We start from the raw sequence: 20,718 nt of genomic DNA, 5'->3' as shown, positions 1-20,718 counted from the left end.
TCACTGTGTTTCTCAGCTGCAGAAGCCTGGTAATTCATCGTTCCTGCCACTCTATACCGCTCTTCTCCCAGCACCCAAATTTCATACAAATGCTGGGCTGATGTTTTAAAAGCCACAGCTGTGAGTTCTTACAACTCTGCCCTGCTTCAACCCCAGAGCAGCATCTGTATTGCTTTTAGGATAAACTCCAGTCGTCTCACCTATGTGCAAGGTCCTGAAGGTCTGCCCAGCCCATCTCTTCTCCCTCCCTCCCTCCCTCTCACTTTCTAGGCTCCAGTTCCACTTCTTGTCCATTCTTTGAACAAACCACATTCTCTCTGTCCTTGCAGCTATCCCCTTTGCCTAACATGCTCTCCCCTCAGGAAACACTCCCTGCCCCCACCTGGCTCTTCATATAACTGTGCTCATTATTCATATCTCATCTCCAGTGTCACCACTTCACAGAAGCCCTCCTGGATACAGATATTTGAATATTTATACTAATATTTGAATTACCTCATGGTGCAATTGTGTGCCGCCTATTCCTGTCTCCCCGCCCCAGCACGTCAGCACCATGAAGGAGGACACATCTGCTTTCTTTCTTACTGTGTTCCCAGTGCCTAGGATTCTGCTTGGTGCACAGTAGATGCTTCACAAACGTCTATGGACCAAGTAACTATATCAGGCAGCACCCTCTCTCTGAGGCACATGATTTCATGGTCATCCCAAAAGGAAGAGATGAGGCCAGTGTCTTCAGATCCAAATTAGAGCCTGTACTGGTTTCTCTGACAAATTAACACAGACTTCATGGCTCAACAAACCACAAATTGATTGTCAGAGAGTTGTGGAGGCCAGAAACACATTTCCCTGGGCTACGTCATCACGGTTGCTTCCTTCTGGAAGAATCCCTCTCCTTGCCTTTTCTAGCTCATGGGTGCCACCTGCATTCCTTGGTTTGTGGTTCTATCCTGGAGTCACTCTGTTTGTCTCATCCTGCCATCCTCTGCTTCCTATGATTCTGCCCCAGAATCTCTCCTGTAAGCACCATGGGGTTGAATCCAGCCTGCATGGGTAACGTCTGCATCTCAAGACCTTTAATCACTCCTGCCCAGTCCCTTTTGTCCCATAAGACAATAATCACAGGTTCCAGGGATTAGGGTGTAGACATATGGAGGGGGGTCATTGTTCAGCCTACTACACATACTGCTGATCTATGTCATTTATTTCAGCCCACTAATAAGACTTCTGTTGAGGAGGAGGGTATTATTTCAGGGACTGTGGTATCTGTGAATCATCCAGCCCCTCCACTTCCCACCTGTCACCTAGGCAAGCTCTGTTTGTGCTTTTGTTCAGGCCTCCAGGGCCCATTTCCATACCTCTCCGCCCCCCAGCCTGGCCTGTCTGCATCCAGATGAAGCAGGGGACAGCCTGGGGCCCTGGAACTCACCTGTGCCAGGCACCCTGACACGGGCAGGTGTTAGTATTCAGGACACGGGACAAGGCTCACCTGCTTCCACCTTAAGGCCAGGTGGCTGCCGGCTGAGGGTGGATTCACAGGGGCTGCTGAGAATCACGTGGAACAGGGCTCCTGACCAGCCACAGCCAGAGAACAGGTGTGCCACTTGCAAGTTCCGCGGGTATGACTTCGGCCTCAGAGTGGGACTCAGATGGGGGACGCGGTATAGGTGCATGGGGCAGGTGACATCCCTCAATGAGGAAGGTCTTCTCCCTTAGCTCATATTCTGCCCCTTCCCAATACCTACCGACCTCTCCTTGTAATCTCTTGTATTCTGTCTGACCAATTTCTCAACGCTCCATTTCTTAGCTTCACTCTTCCAGAAAAGACCTAAAATCACTTGTTCTCCTAAGGACCTCTTATGGCTGAACATGGAATGTTCTTTACCCTCAAGGAACACAGTCCATCAGAGGCTAAATCTGAGTGAGGTTTAGGTGTGAGTCTGGAGTTAGCATTGACTAGCTGTGTCACCTTGGCAAAGGTCCCCAGCCTCTCTGAACTTTGGGGGCATGTGGCCCCCTCCACCTCCCACATGCCGTGGGTTGTAACATGGATTGCTGCAATTCACTGTTTCCCGTGACTGATGTAAAAACACAGCGCGTGACATCTGAGGAGTACTCTGTATGCCAGAGCTGTGGCGATTATCAAAATTAAGTCTCTTGTCCCGGTTTGAAAGTTAAGAGTATTTCAAGAGATCAAGCGAGGTTCATTCAGAAGCATTTAGTGAGCTTTGCCCTGAAAATAAGATTAAACATATTGATTGTATTTGAACATGGAGGTCTTGGCTGGTCTCGGTGAGCAATGTCAACGGAGCTGGCTGCTCAAGGGCTATACAGCTGTGACCTAGAGATATGCGCATAAATCATTCAAGGCATTTGGTGATGAAAACCACAGAGAGGGCAGAAATTGGTGGGATGAGTGTGGGATCCAAGGACTGTCTTTGCAGAAGTGGGAGGTAGAGGTGAACCCAGCAGTGGGGTGAGAGCAGAGATACAGGAGCAAGGGATCGAGGGAAGGAAAGGTCATGAGAGGATCTTTCAGAGGAAGGAGGAGGTGGCCTTCATCACAAGAGAGACGTAGGTACATGGGTTGGATGAGAGGCCACAGCTCAGGGGCTCCAGTGAAGTCCACCATGTTGGTCCTCAAGTGTGTGGCTGAGGAGAGAGACCTGAGGAGGGTGGGCGAGTGACCCTCTGGAGACACTGCAGGGTGACCCAGCTGGGTCAAGCGAGGACAATGTCTACCGTTTTAAAAGGTTACATTATTATATATAAAGATGGCTTCTTATGCTCACAGATCCCAAGAGGTGGGGACATGCCAGGCCTCGGAGGGGAGGGGAACGGGGAGGGGGGAGGCATACAGGGAAGCACCTGGGGGTCGGGCAGCAAGAGCCTTTATCGGGGTGTCGACAGCAAAAAATGGGAGAGGCCGGTAAGAGGTTAGGGACTGGCCAGTATTCACAGTTGCAGGGGGGCCTGAGGCACAGGGGTCATGCCCAGCTTTCTGGTTCGTGGGTGTCTCCTGGGGGTGAGAGAGTGGGAAACGTGCCCCTAAGGCGAAGGCCCCATCATGAGGCAGGCGGACGCAGGCTCTGGAGCGGTGGGCTAGCCTGGGAAGGTCCCCTGGCAAGCAAGTTGTTGGCTGTCTCTGGAAATTAGCTGTCCCCAGCGGGAATTATCACAGTCAGGAAGGCACCGAGGGGTGACAGATCAAACACAGAAACTAGAAAACACTGTGACACTTGGGAACAGATTCCAGCCCCAACGCCCCTTTGTCCCACCTTGTCATCTCCAGAAACCCCTGGAGTCGCCAGTTTTGAACCCCTCAAGACACCCAGCCTAGTGCGCCAGGGACCTCCTCAGAAAGGCACGGGCTACCGACCGCTGGTTCTAGAAAGAAGAATAAATGGGAATTCAACCAAGAGATGATAACATCCCTCTTCGCCCAAGAGCTGCGAAAGTGAGCCATGATGAGATACCTCTTATCTTTTTGGCCAAAATAAATTGAAGCCAGGCCCAGAGCTGGTGAGTCCTGCGGCGGGGACTGGCAATTACTTTTTGAACACCTCTGCGGGCTGCTGTTTGGGAAGAGGTACCCATAGTCTTCGTGCTGTGCCAACTTTTTTGACTCAGAAAATCCACTCCTGTGAAATTATCCTAAGGCGTTTGTCCCAGTGCCAAGGACTAGTACATGGGACAGATGAAGGAAGTCCCCCGAAAGTCAGGGAGGAGGCCGTGGCTCTATTTCCTGTTCAGCCCCAGTTCACAGGCATTTTTTCTCATCATGATGACATCCTCTCTTCCACTGATTTTTGGGTTGCCACCCGCAAGGGACAGGGTCAGGAGACATGGCTCCCAACTACTCAGGCCATTTTCTGCCTCTGTGACTGTCCATGGGCAAAGCAGCATTTGTAGAATTTCCATGAACGAAATCGTCCCTGTGTGCCTTCACTTGCGTCATCTCCGTTGACTACCACTGTCTCTCAGGGAGATGGGCGGTCACCTGTTGTGGACAAGGAGAACGAGTTCAGGAAGATTAAGAAGTGAGCCAGGCTCGGTGGTGCATGCCTGGAATCCCAACAGCTCGGGAGGCTGAGGCAGGAGGATTGCAAGTTCAAAACCAGCCTCAGCAATAGCAAGGCTCTAAGCAACTCAGTGAGACCCTGTCTCTAAATAAAATACAAAATAGGGCTGGGGATGTGGCTCAGTGGTCAAGATGTGGCTCAGTGGTCAAGTGCCCCTGGGTTCAATCCCTGGAACCCCCCACCCCCCAAAAAGAAAGAAATGGGCTTGCAGGGGTCAGAGTTATTATTTTTTCATGCATTTGATGAATATTAGTTAAGCACCTACTATGTACCAAGCACTGGGGATATGGTAATGAGCAAACATGAAAACGGCAGACCTAGGATTCAGACTGGCTGACTCCAAAGTCAGTCTATTTAAATCATAAAGTCATTCCACGGCCCAGGGGCCCCCTCTGCACATGGGAATTCAGATCTCCATGTTTCAGAGTGGGCCGGGTCCAGGATATCCTGGTCTGACTTCCTACCATTCTCGGCCCCTCTCTTGCCCATGTGTGGACCCTGGAGGAGGAGGCTGATCTGGTGAGGATGGAGAGCAGGGAAGGAGCCCTCCCCAGGACGGGGACCCATCCAGCATGGGCAGCGAGCAGCCCTTTACCCTAATGCAGGCTGGCTTCAGGGACTGGCATCTGCCTGACTCTGTGGGTCCACCTCGTCCTTGTCAGTGACCAAGAAAAAGTCCAGGCCCTGCCTGCCCAGTTAATGTCTAACCCAGGAATCTCTGGATGTCAAAAGGTGCAGAACAGAGACCTTGTATTTCCAGGCACAGGGGGACCCCAAGGTCAGTCACTTTGTGTCTCCAGTTATTAGGGGACAAACAACCACCCCACAGTTTGGAACAGGCCAACATGTTGCCAAAGGAAAAAAGCAGACTTCCCCCCACCCCCAAAGAAAAGATCTCAAGGAACAGAACCAGAGACTAATTGGAGGAGAGAGTGCCCACCAGGGGCCAGTGTGTGTATAAATAGGAGGCACACACTTGGCACACACTTGTGCCTGGACCAGCCCTTCCCTTCTACTTCAGGTAAGGCACCCTGTGGCTCTCTTCTCCTGGCCCAGCATCTCCCATTTCGTTGTCTGCTGGCTTCCATTCTATTTTAGGGAGGTAGGTGAGAAAATTAAGTGTTTGGACCTTGGGGGGTCCAGAGTTATCATTTTTCATGTATTTGATGAGTATTAGCTAAGCACCTACTATTTACCAGGCACTGGGGATATGGTAATGAGCAAACATGAAATTCCTTTTAATTAAGCAATATGTCAGCAAGCAGTGCGTGGTAAGGATAAGAATAGTTTGACAAAACTTGGATTGATTGTGTGTGTGTGTGTGTGTGTGTGTGTGTGTGTGTGTCTGCATGCACACATAGGAGCAACTGCCCTGAATCAGGACATAACATCTTTTCCTTATGGCATACTTTAATCACAAAGGTCTAGAAAACATGGCTCTAGAATGCGAGTTCTTTGAGGACAGGGACTTCTCATAACTGAACTTGGCACAATTTCTGGAAGCAGTGATTCCCCACTTCAAAAATGAGAAAATCCAGTCTTAGCAGACTGACGTACCTTGCCCAAGGTCACACTGGTAGTGACTGGCAGTACAGGGACTTGAACCACCATTGCAGGCCTAGTAAGAATTGGGATCTAGCATCCACCTAGGATTACTTCACCCACTGAGTGACATAATAAGTGACCACTCTAGAAACATGGTGCTGTGTTGTGAAGGTTGATCATCTCTCATCAACCTCTGCTTATCTCAGGACATTTCCCTACCATACTTGAGTTGCAATGGAGACATGGATTTATCATGTCCCTTGTTCTCCTTGGCACCTAGCTCCCTGTTGGTACATAGTAGCTACTCAATAAATGTTTGCTGAATGGCTCTGAGTCAGTTCAATGTTTCCAGGCAGGGCATCCGGCTCTGGCTGTTAAGATCCAGAGCTGCCTCTGGTAAGGTGGGTGGTGAGTCCAGAACACTACTCCTTCTTGCCACTTGGTGCTCCAAGTGAGAGATTTAGTGTTCAAAATGTGCAATGCGCTGAGACTTGGGAACCGAGGGTGGGTTGTGGGTGGGAGTGAGGGTGCCACAACAGAGAGGAAACCCCCACCAAAGCCAGGGCTGTCACATGGCACATATTTGTAGTCCACATAAATGGCTCATCTGGGAGTCACACAGCGTACAACCAAGGCTTTCCTCCCAAGTACAGAGAGGGGAGTCAGGTCCTGCATTTGTCCCACCATCTGTGATCACACGACTTTCAGCATCAGGGCAGAAACCCCAAGGGGCCAACCCATCTTTGCCCTCGGGCAGCTGTTCCCAGGACCAGAAGCAGCCGGGAAGAGCAGAAAGGATGGGCCGTCTGTTCTCTCTGACCTGGTGGCTGATGGTCACAGTGGCAACCGCTTGGTTCATCAGAGATGCAGCCACGGACTCCTCGGAAGCAAGTAAGTGGTGTACGTGTGCGCATGTGCGCATGCGTGAGATGTGCTGCAATGCGCCCTGTGAGGAAGCACCCCTTCTCCCCCCCTCCCTTGCTGGGATTTCCATAGTCTTTATTCTAAGTCCGTTTCTTAGACTCCCCTGGAAAATCTGCTAAAATGCAGTTGGCTTCCATAGGTCTGCAGCGGGCCTGGCACTCTGAATGTCCACCGAACTCCCGGGTGATGCTGACACTGTGGTCCTCGGACCTCACATTGAGAAGCAAGGGGCTAGAGCATCGCCAGGACTTTCCAACACTTGACTAGAGTCAGGAGCACACTCCACCAAACGGGGGATTTGCAGACCCCCGGGCGACCCCCAAACACCTCCCCTTTCAACCCTCAGAGGTCGTTCCCTGGGTCGAGCACGGACCTCACCCCACTTTCAGCCTCTCTTTGGAGCCCAGCAAATACGATTGTTGGGCCATAGTTAAGAGCCCACGCTCTGGCCCTGCCATCTGCGCGCAGGTCATGGCTCTGCTGGTCCCATCTGAGCAAGTGACTTAATCTTTCTGAACTTCAGTTCCCTCATCTTTAAGATAAAGATAAATAAAAACAGATTCCAAGGAGCCGCTGGGAAGGATTCATGAAGACAATGAATGAAAAGTGTATATCCTGTTACTTAGCATGTAGTAAATGCTCACTAAACAACAGCTTTTTTAAAACTATTATTTTTGTGGTGGAGGAACAAAGTACAACAGCCCTGCCAGGTGGACTTGGAGAGGTCTTCAGAGAGCAGGCAACACTGAGCAGCGTCTTGATAAAAGCTCATCCAGCAGGAAAGGGGCCTGGGACAGAAGGCACAAAATGGGCAAAATCCACGAAGGGGCAGCAGGTTCTAGAAAAGTATGGGGGATCCTGTGCTTTTTCCTTTGGATGTGGGGCGGTGTGTCAGGAAGACACAACTTGAAGGCGATGCTTAAGGTAGACAATGAGCTTAACATAGCTAGGGGAGGTGACAGGTCTGTTTTGGAGCGAGCAAGGGTAAAAGAACATGGGTTCCCTTGGGCGCAGGGTGGGGATCTTTGGTTGACCATTAGCCCAGCCACTCGCCCCCTGAGGCTGGTCTTTTCTGGATGCAGGGAGGTGCTCTGAATGTCACAGCAATGCCACCTGCACGGAGAACGGGGTCGTCACGACGTGCTCCTGCCAGGAGGGCTTCACCGGTGACGGCCTCGTGTGCACGGACCTCGACGAATGCACCCTCCCAGGGTCGCACAACTGCTCTGCCAACAGCAGCTGCGTGAACACGTTGGGCTCCTACGCGTGCGTCTGCGCAGATGGCTTCCGCCTGTCTCCAGGGCAGGGCTGCGTGGACGTGGACGAGTGCGCCGAGCCGGAGCTCAGCCGCTGCCACGCCCTGGCCACCTGTGTCAACGTGGAGGGCAGCTACCTGTGCATGTGCCCCGAGGGCTACGGGGGCGACGGATGGCACTGTGAGTGCTCCCCGGGCTCCTGCGGCCCAGGGCTGGACTGCGTGCCCGAGGGGGACCAGCTGGTGTGCGCCGATCCGTGCCAGGCGCACCGCATCCTGGACGAATATTGGCGCAGCACCGAGTACGGGGCTGGGTACACCTGCGACACGGACCTGAGCGGCTGGTACCGCTTTGTGGGCCCGGGTGGCATGCGCCTGGCCGAGACCTGCGTGCCGATCCTGCGCTGCAACACGGCTGCGCCCATGTGGCTCAACGGCACGCACCCGTCCAGCGACGAGGGCATCGTGAACCGCACAGCCTGTGCGCACTGGAGCGGTCACTGCTGCCTGTGGGACACTCCCGTCCAGGTGAAGGCCTGTGCCGGTGGCTACTATGTCTACAACCTGACAGCGGCCCCCGAGTGCCACCTGGCCTACTGCACAGGTGAGCTGCGCCCCTCCTCGCCGGCTCCTAGACGGGGGAGTGGGGTGTGTCTTTGTTGACGCGCTGTCTGTCCCCTGCGGTCCTGCAGATCCCAGCTCCGTGGAGGGCACGTGTGAGGAGTGCAGTGGGGACGAGGACTGCATATCGGATAACGGCAGATGGCGCTGCCGGTGCAGACAGGACTTCAACATCACTGGTAAGGACAGCGGAGCCGAGGTGGTTTGTGGAGAAAGTATCAGAGACTGGGGGAGGGGCACATTCCGGGGTGTGGGGCGGCTGTGGATATAACCCAGGGGACACATAGCCAATCTGAAAAGGAGAGTTCCCCTGACACTCATTAAAACTGGCCAGAAGCACCCGGTGGCTCCCTGTGCCATTTTAGTTGGTCCCAAAGCTCCCAGGGATTAAGGGACCTCACACTTATCCTTCTTTCTGAGGTCCCCCACCCTGCAGTGGACATACAAGTTGCTGCCACCATGTAGCCAGAGGCCACCCAAGCCACCTGTAGCATTGCAGTTCAGGCTTGGGATCCTGGGCAGGGCACTGGCCCGCTCTGAGCCTCAATTTCCTCATACGTACAATTATTGGAGATGGCTAGTGTCTTCCAGGCTTGTCAAGATTTCTGTCACAACCCAGTGTCAATTTCCCAATTCTGCTTTCTCCAAGTACCACCTATGCTGTGACTTTTCTTATTATTTTATATAATTTTTCTTTGTTCTTATTAGACACGGTAGTGATCCATGGCAGTAGAATGTATTTTGACATATTGTAAACTCTGGAACCAACCTAGGTGCCCTTCAACAGATGAATTTCATTATTAAACCCATTTTTCTTCAAATGGCCTGCATCTTGTCTCCAGATTCATCTGGGATGTTGGTGGCCACTTCTGGGTTGGCCGCTTAGTAACGCCTACTTGAGAAAGTTAACTGTCAAAACAAATCAACAAAAAAGAAAGTTATTGCAGTGTTTGCCGTAAAGCAATTTTCTAAAAACACTGAAAATTAAAATGTACTTTAGCCGGTGAAAATTCTAGCTGTGTCATTGCTGAGCCTAAGGCCTGCTCCCTGCTTAAGGGGAAGTCACAATTACGTAGTAATAAAGACATTAGCAGTGAGAACTGTCCCCTTCAGGTGGAGAGACTGGAAAGAAACTGCACTTAACTTTTACTTTTCTTTTTTAAAATTGGATTCAATTCAATGCTGGACCACCAAAGACCCCCCAGACCATCCCATATTCTGTGTACAAAATTCCCCTTGGGGGAATGTGGGCTGCATGGTTGGCCCTTAGGCCCATGCAGGGGGACTCAGATGCAGTCTGAGTCCCTGTCTCTCCAAGAGATGCTCCAAGGCAGAGCATCCCCAGCTGGTCCCCAGTCCAGCCACCTCGGCCTGACCCTTGGGGACTGCTGGGCACCTGAACTACAGACTCAGGCCCCAAACCCTGTCCTTCCTGACTTTTTTCAGACATCTCCTACCTGGAGCGCAGGCTGGAATGTGGGGCCAATGACATCAAGGTGTCCCTGGGCAAGTGCCAGCTGAAGAGCCTGGGCTTCGACAAGGTCTTCATGTACCTGCGGGACAGCCGCTGCTCCGGCTTCCGGGAGAAGGGCGAGCGGGACTGGATGTCTGTGGTGACCCCCACCCAGGATGGCCCCTGCGGGACGGTGTTGACGGTAGGTCCGGGGCCCCCCGGGGCAGGGTCGGACACTGCCTGGTCACACCCCGGGTCTACCACTCAGCAGGTGTGTGAGCATGGGCGAGTTATGTGGCCTGTGACTAAATCGGAGCTGACCAAATTGTTGAGAGGACTCAGTGAGTCACCGTCAATGCGTCTGAAGTGGCTGGCACTTAGTAAGCGCTGAATAAATGTTACTTACCTTCAAATACAGAGGAGATCCAGGTGATTGTTGCCCATTCTACAGATGGGAAAAGTAGGGTCAGTGGCAGTGATCACTCCCGGCCAGTAGGGGTCAGCGTTGGGATCCGAAGCCAGGTCTGCTGGTTTGTAGTGGCCCTGGGAGGCAGGGTACTTGGAGACCCAGGACCTTGCCCACAGAGGCCTCCTCTGATGAGATGCAGAGGTAAAAAGGTTTGAATGAGAAGCATTTGCTTCTTTCTGCCTCTCCAATCCCCTGAAAGCAAACGAAAAGAAGAAAGTAAATAATTGTCACTTGCCAAGGTCGCGAGGTGAAATTCCACTGTGACGACTTGCTAGGAAGCATGGGCTACTGGAGAGAGGCCAGCGTCCTAGCTCCCCCGGGCTGCATGCCTCAGTCACTCGGAACCTCTGTCTCCTCTTTCACCAAGCAGGGCTGTGGCAGCCTTGCCTCCTAGGCTCATCAGGGGACTAATCCAGTAACGTGGAAGAGCATGTAGCTCAGGGTCTGGCATGTGACATGTGCTCACGAATGCTCACTGCTGTCGTGACTCTTAATCACAGAGACTGGGAAGGCAGCTGACAGGTGGCCGGAGACGACCTGTTTCAGCATCAAAGTCTAAGGTTCTCTTGGTTCTCTCCCGCTCCTCGCCCTCCCACACAGAGGAATGAAACCCACGCCACCTACAGCAACACCCTCTACCTGGCCGATGAGATCATCATCCGCGACGTCAACATCAAAATCAACTTCGCGTGCTCCTACCCGCTGGACATGCTCGTCAGCCTGAAGACCTCCCTGCAGCCCATGGTCAGGTGCGGCGGGCAGGGCCTCCAGTTAAGCCTGGACGGCCCCACCCACAACCCCTTCCCCAGCCAACTCTTCTGCCCTGGCAGCTGCCATCCCCAAGGAGCTGGGTTTGGGGCCTGGGAGTCAGGGTTACTTATAGAAGGGCCCCAGCGAGGAACCCTGGAGCCCAGATCCAAATCCGGCCTCTGGTGTATTTTGACCAGTTTGCTCTGGGGAGTCCACAGCCCGGGTCCCCCTGGGGCAGGTCTGGGTGTCAGCCCCCTGAGGAAGAGGAAGAAGGACTGGGTATGTCATCCAGCCAACCCAGCCCCTCTGGATGTCAGCCAGGGACCGGACAGTACTTGTACTACTTTTCTTAGGAGGACAGCAGTGTCCTGCGGATGTGAATCAAATATTAGAGTCTCTGGCTTTTTAGAAAGGAGGGAAGAAGGGGGCGTCTCCGTCCAGCCCTGCGATGGGAACTTGGGCAAATCAGAGCTCATATTTTGACCTCAGTTTCCCTTCTCTGTAAATTGAAGATGTCTGACTACAGAGCATTTATGAATTATGCTCTTTGGAGTGCCTTGGTGGGGTGGGGGTTGCTTATAGGGGTGAGCCAGAGAATCCCCCCCAGGATGGGCACCACATGAGGTGTAACTGCCTTTTTTTTTTTTTAATTGGTACCAGAGGTTGAACTCAGGGGCACTTGACCACTGAGCCCCATCCCCAGCCCTATTTTGTATTTTATTTAGAGACAGGGTCTCACTGAGTGGCTTAGCGCCTCGCTTTTGCTGAGGCTTCTTTCGAACTCGTGATCCTCCTGCCTCAGCCTCCCGAGCTGCTGGGATTACAGGCTTGACCCACCACTCCTGGCTAGGTTTCACTATTTTTAAAGAGACAATCCTGTCGCTAAATAAAATGGAAAGTCTTCAAATAGAATGAATCACAGGCCCCAAGGATGCCAACATTGGGAAAAAGGATAGCCGTATTCATAATTAGCATTTATTGAGTGCTTACTATATGTCAGGCAAAGTGCTATACACAGACCATCTCATTAAAATCTTATAGTAGCCCTAAGAATGTAGATATTCCTCCTCCTCCCGCTCCCCGCCCCCCTCCTCTTCCCTCTCCTCCCCGTCCTTCTCCCCCTCCTCCCCCTCCCCCTCCCCCTTTCCCTCCTCCCCCTCCCCTTCCTCCTCCCCCTCCTTCTCCCCCTCCTCCTCCCCCTCCTCCCCTTCCTCCTCCTCTTTTCTACTGATGTGGACATGGTGGCTCAGACAAGTTTGAGTCATTTACCCAAAGTTGTAAAATCTAGTGGGTGGCAGAGCTGGGATTCAAACATCAGGTTGAGCGCCCCTGCCAGACGGTGACCTGCACGTTGAAGCTTGCCTGGGGTTACGTGTTCTCTGGGCCAGCCAGACTCAAGGAAGGGTTCTGGGCTCAGTTGAGGGTGTGTGGCTGACTTGGAGGAAGAAGATGGCTCACAGCAGGCTGTTGACGGGAGCACCACGCTGACAAGGAGTGTCCTGCAGCAGCCTGGTCCCGTCCCAGGCCTGGGAGGTGCCAGGGCGACACCTCTGTGATCAGTCCTTGTTTGGGTCTGAGCTAGAAATCTCACCTGTGATTGAGCTCCGACTGTCCTGGGTATTCTCATGTACTTTATTTCATGTGACAGTGTCCTTTGAAGGGTCACCCAGTGAAGTTCACATCAGTGTGACTGTTTTCAATGAGGTCACAAAATAAACCATTCGTAAAACCCCGGCTCCTGACATAGGTCAGAACTTCACCAGGAGCTGAGATCTGGGTCTGCGCGGGACCCTGTGAGCCCCGCCATCTCACCTGCTCGATGCACGGATGCATTTTATATGTTCCAACTCCTTATCTTGAAAGGTCCCAGGGATTGTGGCACAGGTCACCAAGGGAGGGACTGGGTATGCCACTCGAGATACGGTCTACAGATGTGCAGAGTCACACCACTCGGGAACTTGGTAGACATGCAGAACCTTGAGCTCCGCCCTGAACCCACCCGATCAGAACCTGCGTTGTGACCAGGCCCCAAGGTGACCCCTGCTTGCTTGTCACAGTTTGCAAAGTCATGGCGAGTGGCTTCCGGTCCAGCTGCTGGACAAAGACGCAGAGAACTGTCAGGGACTTTCCAGGCACACTGAGCAGGCAGGGCCGCCCTCTGTGACCGCCCGGCTGGGTCCCCTGACCAGCCGCTCTTTCCTGCAGCGCCCTGAACATCAGCGTGGGTGGCACGGGCGAGTTCACCGTGCGCATGGCGCTCTTCCAGAGCTCGACCTACACGCGGCCCTACCAGGGCCCCTCCGTGGCTCTGTCCACCGAGGCTTTTCTCTACGTGGGCACCATGCTGGATGGAGGGGACGTGTCCCGGTTTGTCCTGCTGATGACCAACTGCTATGCCACTCCCAGCGGCAATGCCACAGACCCCCTGAAATACTTCATCATCCAGGACAGGTAGGCAAGGGCTCCCAGGCAGGGCCGCCCACGGGCGGGGCTCGGGGAGGTCTGTGGACTTGGATGGGTGAAAAGTGCATCTTTATATTCATTATCCTTGAGCTAAAATGTGGCATTCCATTGGGGATATAGACCAGGAAAAGAAAAAAGCAAAGAAGAGTTACCTAGAAGAGACTGACGGTGTTCCTCGATGCATTTTATATGTTCTAATTCCACATGACCAAAGAATGCACTCAGATACAGCATACATAGATGGAGTGTGATTTCTCCTTCTTCCAGTGGTATAATGTACATATATGGACATATATGTCCATAGGGTGATAATGTACAATTCCTTCTGGGGTATCCTTCCTACCCCCACACCTCCTCTCCTCCCTTCACTCCCCTCTACCTAATCTAAAGTACCTCTATTCTTCCCTAGCTCCCTCCCACCTGGTTGTGAATTAGCATCCACATATCAGACAAAAACATCTGGCCTTTGGTTTGGGGGGATTGGTTTATTTTGCTTAGTATGATATTCTCCAGCTCTATCCATTTACAGGCAAATGCCGTAATTTCATTCCTCTTCAAGACTGAGTAATATCCCATTGTGTATTTAAATCACAATCTTTTTATTCATTCATCTGTTGAAGGACACCAAGGTTGGTTCCATAGTTTAGCGATTGTGAATTGAGCTGCTACAGACATTGGTGTGGCTGCATCGCTGTAGTATGCTGATTTTAAGTCCTTTGGGGAGTAGGAGGATGATAACTGGGGCAAATGGTGGTTGCATTCCAAGTTTTCTGAGGAATCTCCATTCTGCTTTCCAGAGTGGTTGCACCATTTGCAGTCCTACTCATCGATACTTTTTAGTTACTGTAGTACTAGAATTTCCACTGCACTTTACCATTTAATGCACTATCAAATATATATATATATATATATATATATGTGCAAATATATTTATATATAATATCTATGCAAATATGTAAAGTATATATCAAAGGTTTTAACATTTTAAGAAATGTGCTACCATTTAGCTTCCTATATAATTTTTAAAATATTTTATTGCATGCTTTTAAAAATATTACATTTGAGGCAGGTTGCGTGAGTTTCCCCAGAGCACCAAAGGGCTCAGGACCAGAGCCATGGGCAGTCTGGCACCTGGCCCGGAGCCAGGAGGAGCCGGTGCTGTTAGCCAAGGACCAGTTGGAATGGGAAGACACAGGTGTGCTGCCTTTTACTCAAGAGGCTTTAGAAAACTGTGACCCTGTCCATGAGCAAGAGCATTTCATCCACAAGTAGAACAGATACCCTGGAGGCTCCCTGTGTGCCAGGCTCTCATTCTGCAGTGAGTAAAAGAGACTAAACACTCTGCTCTTGCGTGGCTTATATTCTGAAGGGGAGATCAACAAGTAAATGAAAGTGAAATCTATAGTAGGTTAGTGGAGAAAAGCTGTGGAAAATGAAGGGTGTTTGCCATTTGGGTGCAGGGGTACTAGGGATTAAATTCGGGGGCACTTGACCACTGAGCCCCATCCCCAGCCCCATTTTGTATTTTATTTAGAGACAGGGTCTCACTGAGTCGCTTAGCACCTCACTTTTCTGAGGCTGGCTTTGAACTCGTGATCCTCCTGCCTCAGCCTCCCGAGCCACTGGGATGACAGGTGTGCGCCACCGCGCCCCGGCCGTGTTTGCCATTTTAATAGCACATCAGAGAAAGCATCCTAAGAGGTCATGTCTGACCTATTCCGGTTTCAAAGGGGAGCGTCTCAGTCAGGTGCTAATCAGATGTTCTCTGTTACTAGGAGTATCCCTTTGCAATAAAAAAGAGCGCCTAACTCTGCTTTATCTCTTTGTGAGACGAACAGTGTCTAATTGAAGTGTCTAGCGCTCTCTTGTTGACCTTTTCATTTGTTTGATCCTGATCTGTTGGTGGCGGAAGGTGATTGACAGTCGTGGTCTTGATCTAAAGATTCTAGGGATGAATATATTCCATTAAAATATGTAAGTGGATCAGAAGTTGGACACACTGAGGGTTGCTGGGGAGGACACTTGGGTGCCTTGCTTGGGGGGGGTGTCCTTGGGCGGTCACTGGCCATGGGGGACACCTCTCTCTGCTTTTTGGGAGGTGGGGCTGCTTTCATTCTGCCCAGAGCAGTTTGTGGTTTTAGGATCAGATCTGACTTCTGGGGCACACAGGGCAGAGACTGCCATCCCCACAGGTCCCTGTCTCAGTTCTCGGAGTCACGTTCGTCCTGTCTTCTAAATCAAACTTTGAGAAAAACGTGGGGAAACAGCAGAGGGTCACCCAGTTTGTCCACTCCTCCGGACGGTGACAGTCTCTGCGTGTGCCATTTGGGGGTCGGAAGTGTGTTTCGGTGTCCTTGTGTACGGACAGGTGCACACAGCTTGGTCAGTGGCACTCGGCACCTCTGACGTTCGCATCGTTGCGACAGACGCACAATAGATGGCGCAGAGCAGCTGACGAGTCGTGAATGGCATTTTCCAAATCAGAAAGTGCTGGCTTTTAGATGGCATTCAGATCAAATATAGATGACACCCACAGAGGGCCACATCCTGTTTGAAGCACTTGGAAAAATAAACTCATTTAATCCCCACAACGATCTTTCCACCCGGGCTGCAGTTATTATCCCCGGCTGTATACAGATGGGGACTTGGCAGCTCAGAGACATGAAGTCCGTTTCCCAAGGCTGCACAGCTAACAGGTGCTGGTGGTGGTGGTGCCATCTGGGAACCCAGGAAGTCTGGGCTCCAGAGTCATTGCTCCACCAAACCCCTCGTATGACATGACCCTCCCCTTCGCCCACCGTCAGGTGTCCACACACCGCGGACCCCACCATCCAGGTGATGGAGAACGGAGAGTCCCCGCAGGGCCGGTTCGCCGTCCAGATGTTCCGTTTCGCTGGCAACTACGACCTGGTCTACTTGCACTGTGAAGTGTACCTGTGTGACACCGCCAACGAGAAGTGCAAGCCCGTGAGTCACCCCCGGCCCCCAGCCAGCCCCTGTCCCATGACCCGAGGCATCTGGCCAGAGGCCCCAGAGAAAGCAAACATACTGGCTGCTTCCCTGTTTTAGCAGCAGGTCAGCAGGGACAGGGGGACGGGGTGGCCAGGGCCAAGCAGGAAACCCAAGATGCTGGGAAATCGCTGCTTTCAGTGACATGCACCCGGCCGGGGGACGACTCATCCACCTGCAGGCCCAAAGCCCTGGGCACCTTACCTGTTGTAAGGTTCCAATGGGCACAGACGGTGTAAGGGACGTGTCACCAGCCCCGTTGGCTAAGGGGGACAGGGGGACCAGAGAACTTAGGTGACTTGCCCGAGACCCTGGCAGCCGTTAGACCTGATCTCACCCCTGGCTTTGCCTCCTCAGCCCCCGCCCAGGCAGGAGGGTGCCCCGGGATCCTGCAGCCCCCTCCGCTGCCGGGGTCCCAACAGCCTCCCTCACGGAAGGCCCCCTCTGTCACCCTGTCCCTGCAGAGCTGCTCCAGGGCCCGATTCCGCAGTGGGGGCTTCATAGACTCATCCCGCGTCCTGAACCTGGGTCCCATCACTCGGAAAGGTGAGACGGCCGCTCCCTCCCCGGGGCTCCTGGCTGGGACTTTCTCTGGGAGAGGACAGGTGACAGAGTCCGGCTCCTGAGGATCTCACTGGCAACAGAGGGACCAGGAGCAGTTCCATTCGTTCATTGCACAACTGTGTCTTTGGTACCCACCGTGCGCCAGCCCCTGGGCTAGTGACTGGGGTTCTGTGATGGGCAGAAGCACCAACCCTGCGGACAGGGAGCCTTGTTCCCGTAACCCCGCGTAGACGTGTCCACCTCCAACTGTCCTCTCTGCAGCGAAAGAAGAAGAAAATGCAAAAGGAGCCCCGAGCCCTAGGGGCAAGGGAACCCCGTCTAGTGGACTGGGGAGAAATAGGCTAAGATTAGGAAAGGGAAGTGGCATCGACGAAGAGGGGCAGGGAAGGAGGGAGGGAAGTCCAGGAAGTGGGTACAGCATGAGCAAAGGGCCTGTGGCAGGAGGGAGCCCAGCCTGCTGCAGCCTCTGAGAGAGGCCTGGGCATGCTGGGAACCGTGCGGAAGGAGCTGATGTGGAGGAACCAGGCCACGCGAGGCCTCTTAGCTCACGCTGAGATGTTAGGCCTTTCTTCTGAAAGCACGGGAGAGCCCAGAGCAGGGCGGGGACGTGACAAGGCCTGGGTTTCAGAAAGATGGCTCTGGCTGCCAGGAGCAGAGCAGATTGAAGGGGCTGGTTTCCGGCCAGACCGGCTGCCTCGTGCCTTCTCTGTTCACGGCTCTGCCCTCTGTCTCCCCACCAAGGTGTCCAGGCCACAGTCTCCAGGGCTGCTTCCAGGAGCTTGGGTAAGTCGAGTCCTTCCTGCACAGATATCTGCTGCAGAACGTCCTCTGGGCTTCTTCCTGGGCCCCAGGGGAGCCGCAGAGCCTGGCCTACCCGGCTGAGCCCGGAAGAGGACGCTCCCTACAGACATGCCCGGACCTGGGGCCGGACACGGGCACCTCACTCCTGCTGCCCCACAACAGTGCCCGGGGACCCAGGCGCACTCGGCCACTGGTTGCAATGTGGCTGCACACACACCTGAGGTCACGTGCACATCCACATTTGCACACTCAGAAGCACAGGCACCTTCAGTTGCATGCACATACGTTTGCACATTCACACATACACCTGTTACCCACTCCACACACACACACCTGCACCCATGCATGCTCCAGACCTGCCCCCGGGCACTTCCTCTTAGGTTCACCTCTAACACCTTTTACGGGATTCACCTGACAGGTGACAAATATTTGTTGAGGTCCATTATGTGCCAAGAACCATGATTAGTGCTGCGGTGAGCACCCCCCTCCTCTCTCTCACACACACACACACACACACACACACACACACACACACACACAAACTCGTTTTTCAGCTTTCTGACCACAAAGAAAAGGGTCTTGAGACCCTTGATTCTCAAGGTTCCTGAACTGTCTGCAAATCTAGATGGAGAGAGACTCTATGCACCAATTTCCTTTCTTGGCTCCTGGCACCAGGATCCACGGGGTTGCCACACCAGCCTGTTTAACCTGAGCTCTAGTCCAACCCACTATTAGTGAACTTGGAGTTGGGGGGAGGGAAGGGTGTTCTGGAGAGACCTGCCCTCTGTAAATAGCCTCCAGGGTCTCTAAGGATGGTTGAGCAGGTTGGGCACTGCATAAGAGTGCCCTGTGGAGCGGGTACCAAGCCTGCAGCCGGAGGATGGCCTGCCTTTTTCAAATCATCCCACCTGGGAAGACACATCTTCGATCTTTTTTATCCCAAATGGGTGCCTTTTTTTTCTCACTAATCTTCTGAGCAGATGGGAGAAAACTCCCCGTTTCTATCCGGTCCTCGGTGTCCTTTTCTCACGGGTCAGTCTGTCAGAGGCCTCGGGTGTGGATTCGTACAGAATCCCAACAGTTTTAGCGGCGCTTCTGTAATTGCTTTTCTTTCAGAGCTCCTGAAGGTCTGGCTGCCTCCACTTGTCTCCGTGGCCTTGACCCTGACATTTCATTGACGGACGGAGGGGCTCTGTGGCTCCCAGCCCACTTCCTGCCGGCCGGGAGGGGAGGCGCAGGTTGGCGCTCCAGCCCTGGAAAAGGGAGCCCACGCTGGTGTGAGCCTGCTCGCGTTTTCTGCCCTTGAATCCTCGCCTGGGTCTTTGAATGCTGCTGGCGCTCTAAATGGGGCTTGTGACGCGTCTGTACCCGAGGCCCCTGTTTCCTTCAAGAGAGTGGCCAATAATCCTTCTCAAAGATCTGCCTTTGAAGTCGTTCATTCACTCAACAAGTGTTTGCTGAGCACCTACTACACGTAGGTGCTGTCTGGGGGCACAGAGGAGGAGAAGCAGACCAGCCCCTGTCCTTATGGGGTTCACAGCTCGCTCAGAGAAACTGGGTTCAGCCCGGGTTCTGCTGTGAGACCTTAGAGGAGACTCACGATGCCCTGCGTCTCATCCATCCGTTCATTGATTCCAGAGGCGTTTTCTGAGCTGCTACTATGTGCCAGGCACCAGGCTCAGAGGCTGGGGCTCCAGGGGAGACACCAGGGCAGTGAGCAAGTCAGACACAGCCCTGCCTCCTGCAGCCTCTGGTGGGAGAGAGAGAGCGTGAACAGGGCATTCCGAGGAGGCCAGGCCTTCCAGACTTGGAGGCTTGAGTGGGCAGCGGCTGCCCCTGCGTGGCTGGAGGAGACCAGGCGTGGAGGGGTTTGTTTGGTTCGCCAGGAGCGGACTTTGAAGCCTGTCCTCTGGGCCAGGCGTTGGAAAGCCCCTGTGGATAGACAGACACCGGCCCCACCTCCAGGAGCCTCCCGTCCTCAGGGTGATGAGGGCCCACAGGAGCTGCCAGGTGCCCGTCACACCCGTGGGGCCCCCTTCTGTTCCCTGGACTCAGGTCCCTCCCAACCCTGAAGTCAGAGACCAATTTCCAGGGCCACTGGGCCGTGGGTGGGCAGCCCCATCCCCCCACTGGCAGGGGACGTTTGGCAGGGGACCCTTCAGGAGGCCCAGACAGAAGCCAAGAGGTTGCTGGGACCCGGAGAGGCAGCTGTCCCCAGGGCCTCTGGACTTCTGTGCCAGGGGACCAGAGAACCCTGAGGCCACTGGGAACCGTGTGTCCGGGCCCAGCTGCTTCCCTGACCCCGGCTGGGCCTTTCCAGGGGGGCCCAGGCCTGGCTGGTCCCGGGAAGGCCACACGTGTGCGTCTGGGAGCCTCGGCTGACGCCAAGGTCCCTCTTATCTCTCGCCGACTGCCTTTGCCCAGAACTTACGCAGGAAGGCGGCCGGCGGATCCAGCCCCGGCCACGCTCAGCCGGGTGGCTGGGCCCGCTGACCACGGGCAGGTTCGTCCACAGTGTGACTCGGTGCGAGAGAAAATACAGGAAAAGTCTGGGCCAAGAAAAATCAAAACAAGGCCCCGAACCAGAGGGGAGACAGAGGAGCACAGAATGAGTTCTTCCCCTTCTTTCCAAGGGGCAGGGTCTGGTGTCTTTGCCGGGCACTTGGGCAGCCCCAGGGCGGAGGTGTTACTCCTGGGGAGAGTCTGCAGCAGGCCACGGAGATGTGGTCCGTTTGTCTAGGTACTGGTTAGACAGAATCCCCGTCCACAAAGATCTCACAGCCTT

General features: G+C 53.6%; 2 protein-coding genes across 2 annotated transcripts in view; both read left to right on the top strand.

The window, feature by feature from the left end:
- The window catches only part of Gprc5b (G protein-coupled receptor class C group 5 member B), a 462,197-nt gene that overhangs the window by 66,490 nt on the left and 374,989 nt on the right, over window positions 1-20,718 (top strand). The window lies entirely within an intron of this gene.
- Umod (uromodulin) lies at window positions 6,422-19,111 on the top strand. Its single transcript, XM_077106123.1, has 10 exons — window positions 6,422-6,522; window positions 7,635-8,407; window positions 8,496-8,603; window positions 9,871-10,079; window positions 10,947-11,095; window positions 13,302-13,547; window positions 16,364-16,526; window positions 17,033-17,114; window positions 17,874-17,915; window positions 19,050-19,111. The coding sequence occupies exons 1-10, from the start codon at window positions 6,422-6,424 to the stop codon at window positions 19,109-19,111; spliced, it is 1,935 nt and encodes a 644-aa protein (XP_076962238.1).

This window comes from Callospermophilus lateralis, chromosome 19 (genome assembly GCF_048772815.1).
Source record: "Callospermophilus lateralis isolate mCalLat2 chromosome 19, mCalLat2.hap1, whole genome shotgun sequence".
Classification (NCBI taxonomy): domain Eukaryota; kingdom Metazoa; phylum Chordata; class Mammalia; order Rodentia; family Sciuridae; genus Callospermophilus; species Callospermophilus lateralis.
This window is presented reverse-complemented; position numbering and strand designations above follow the sequence as displayed.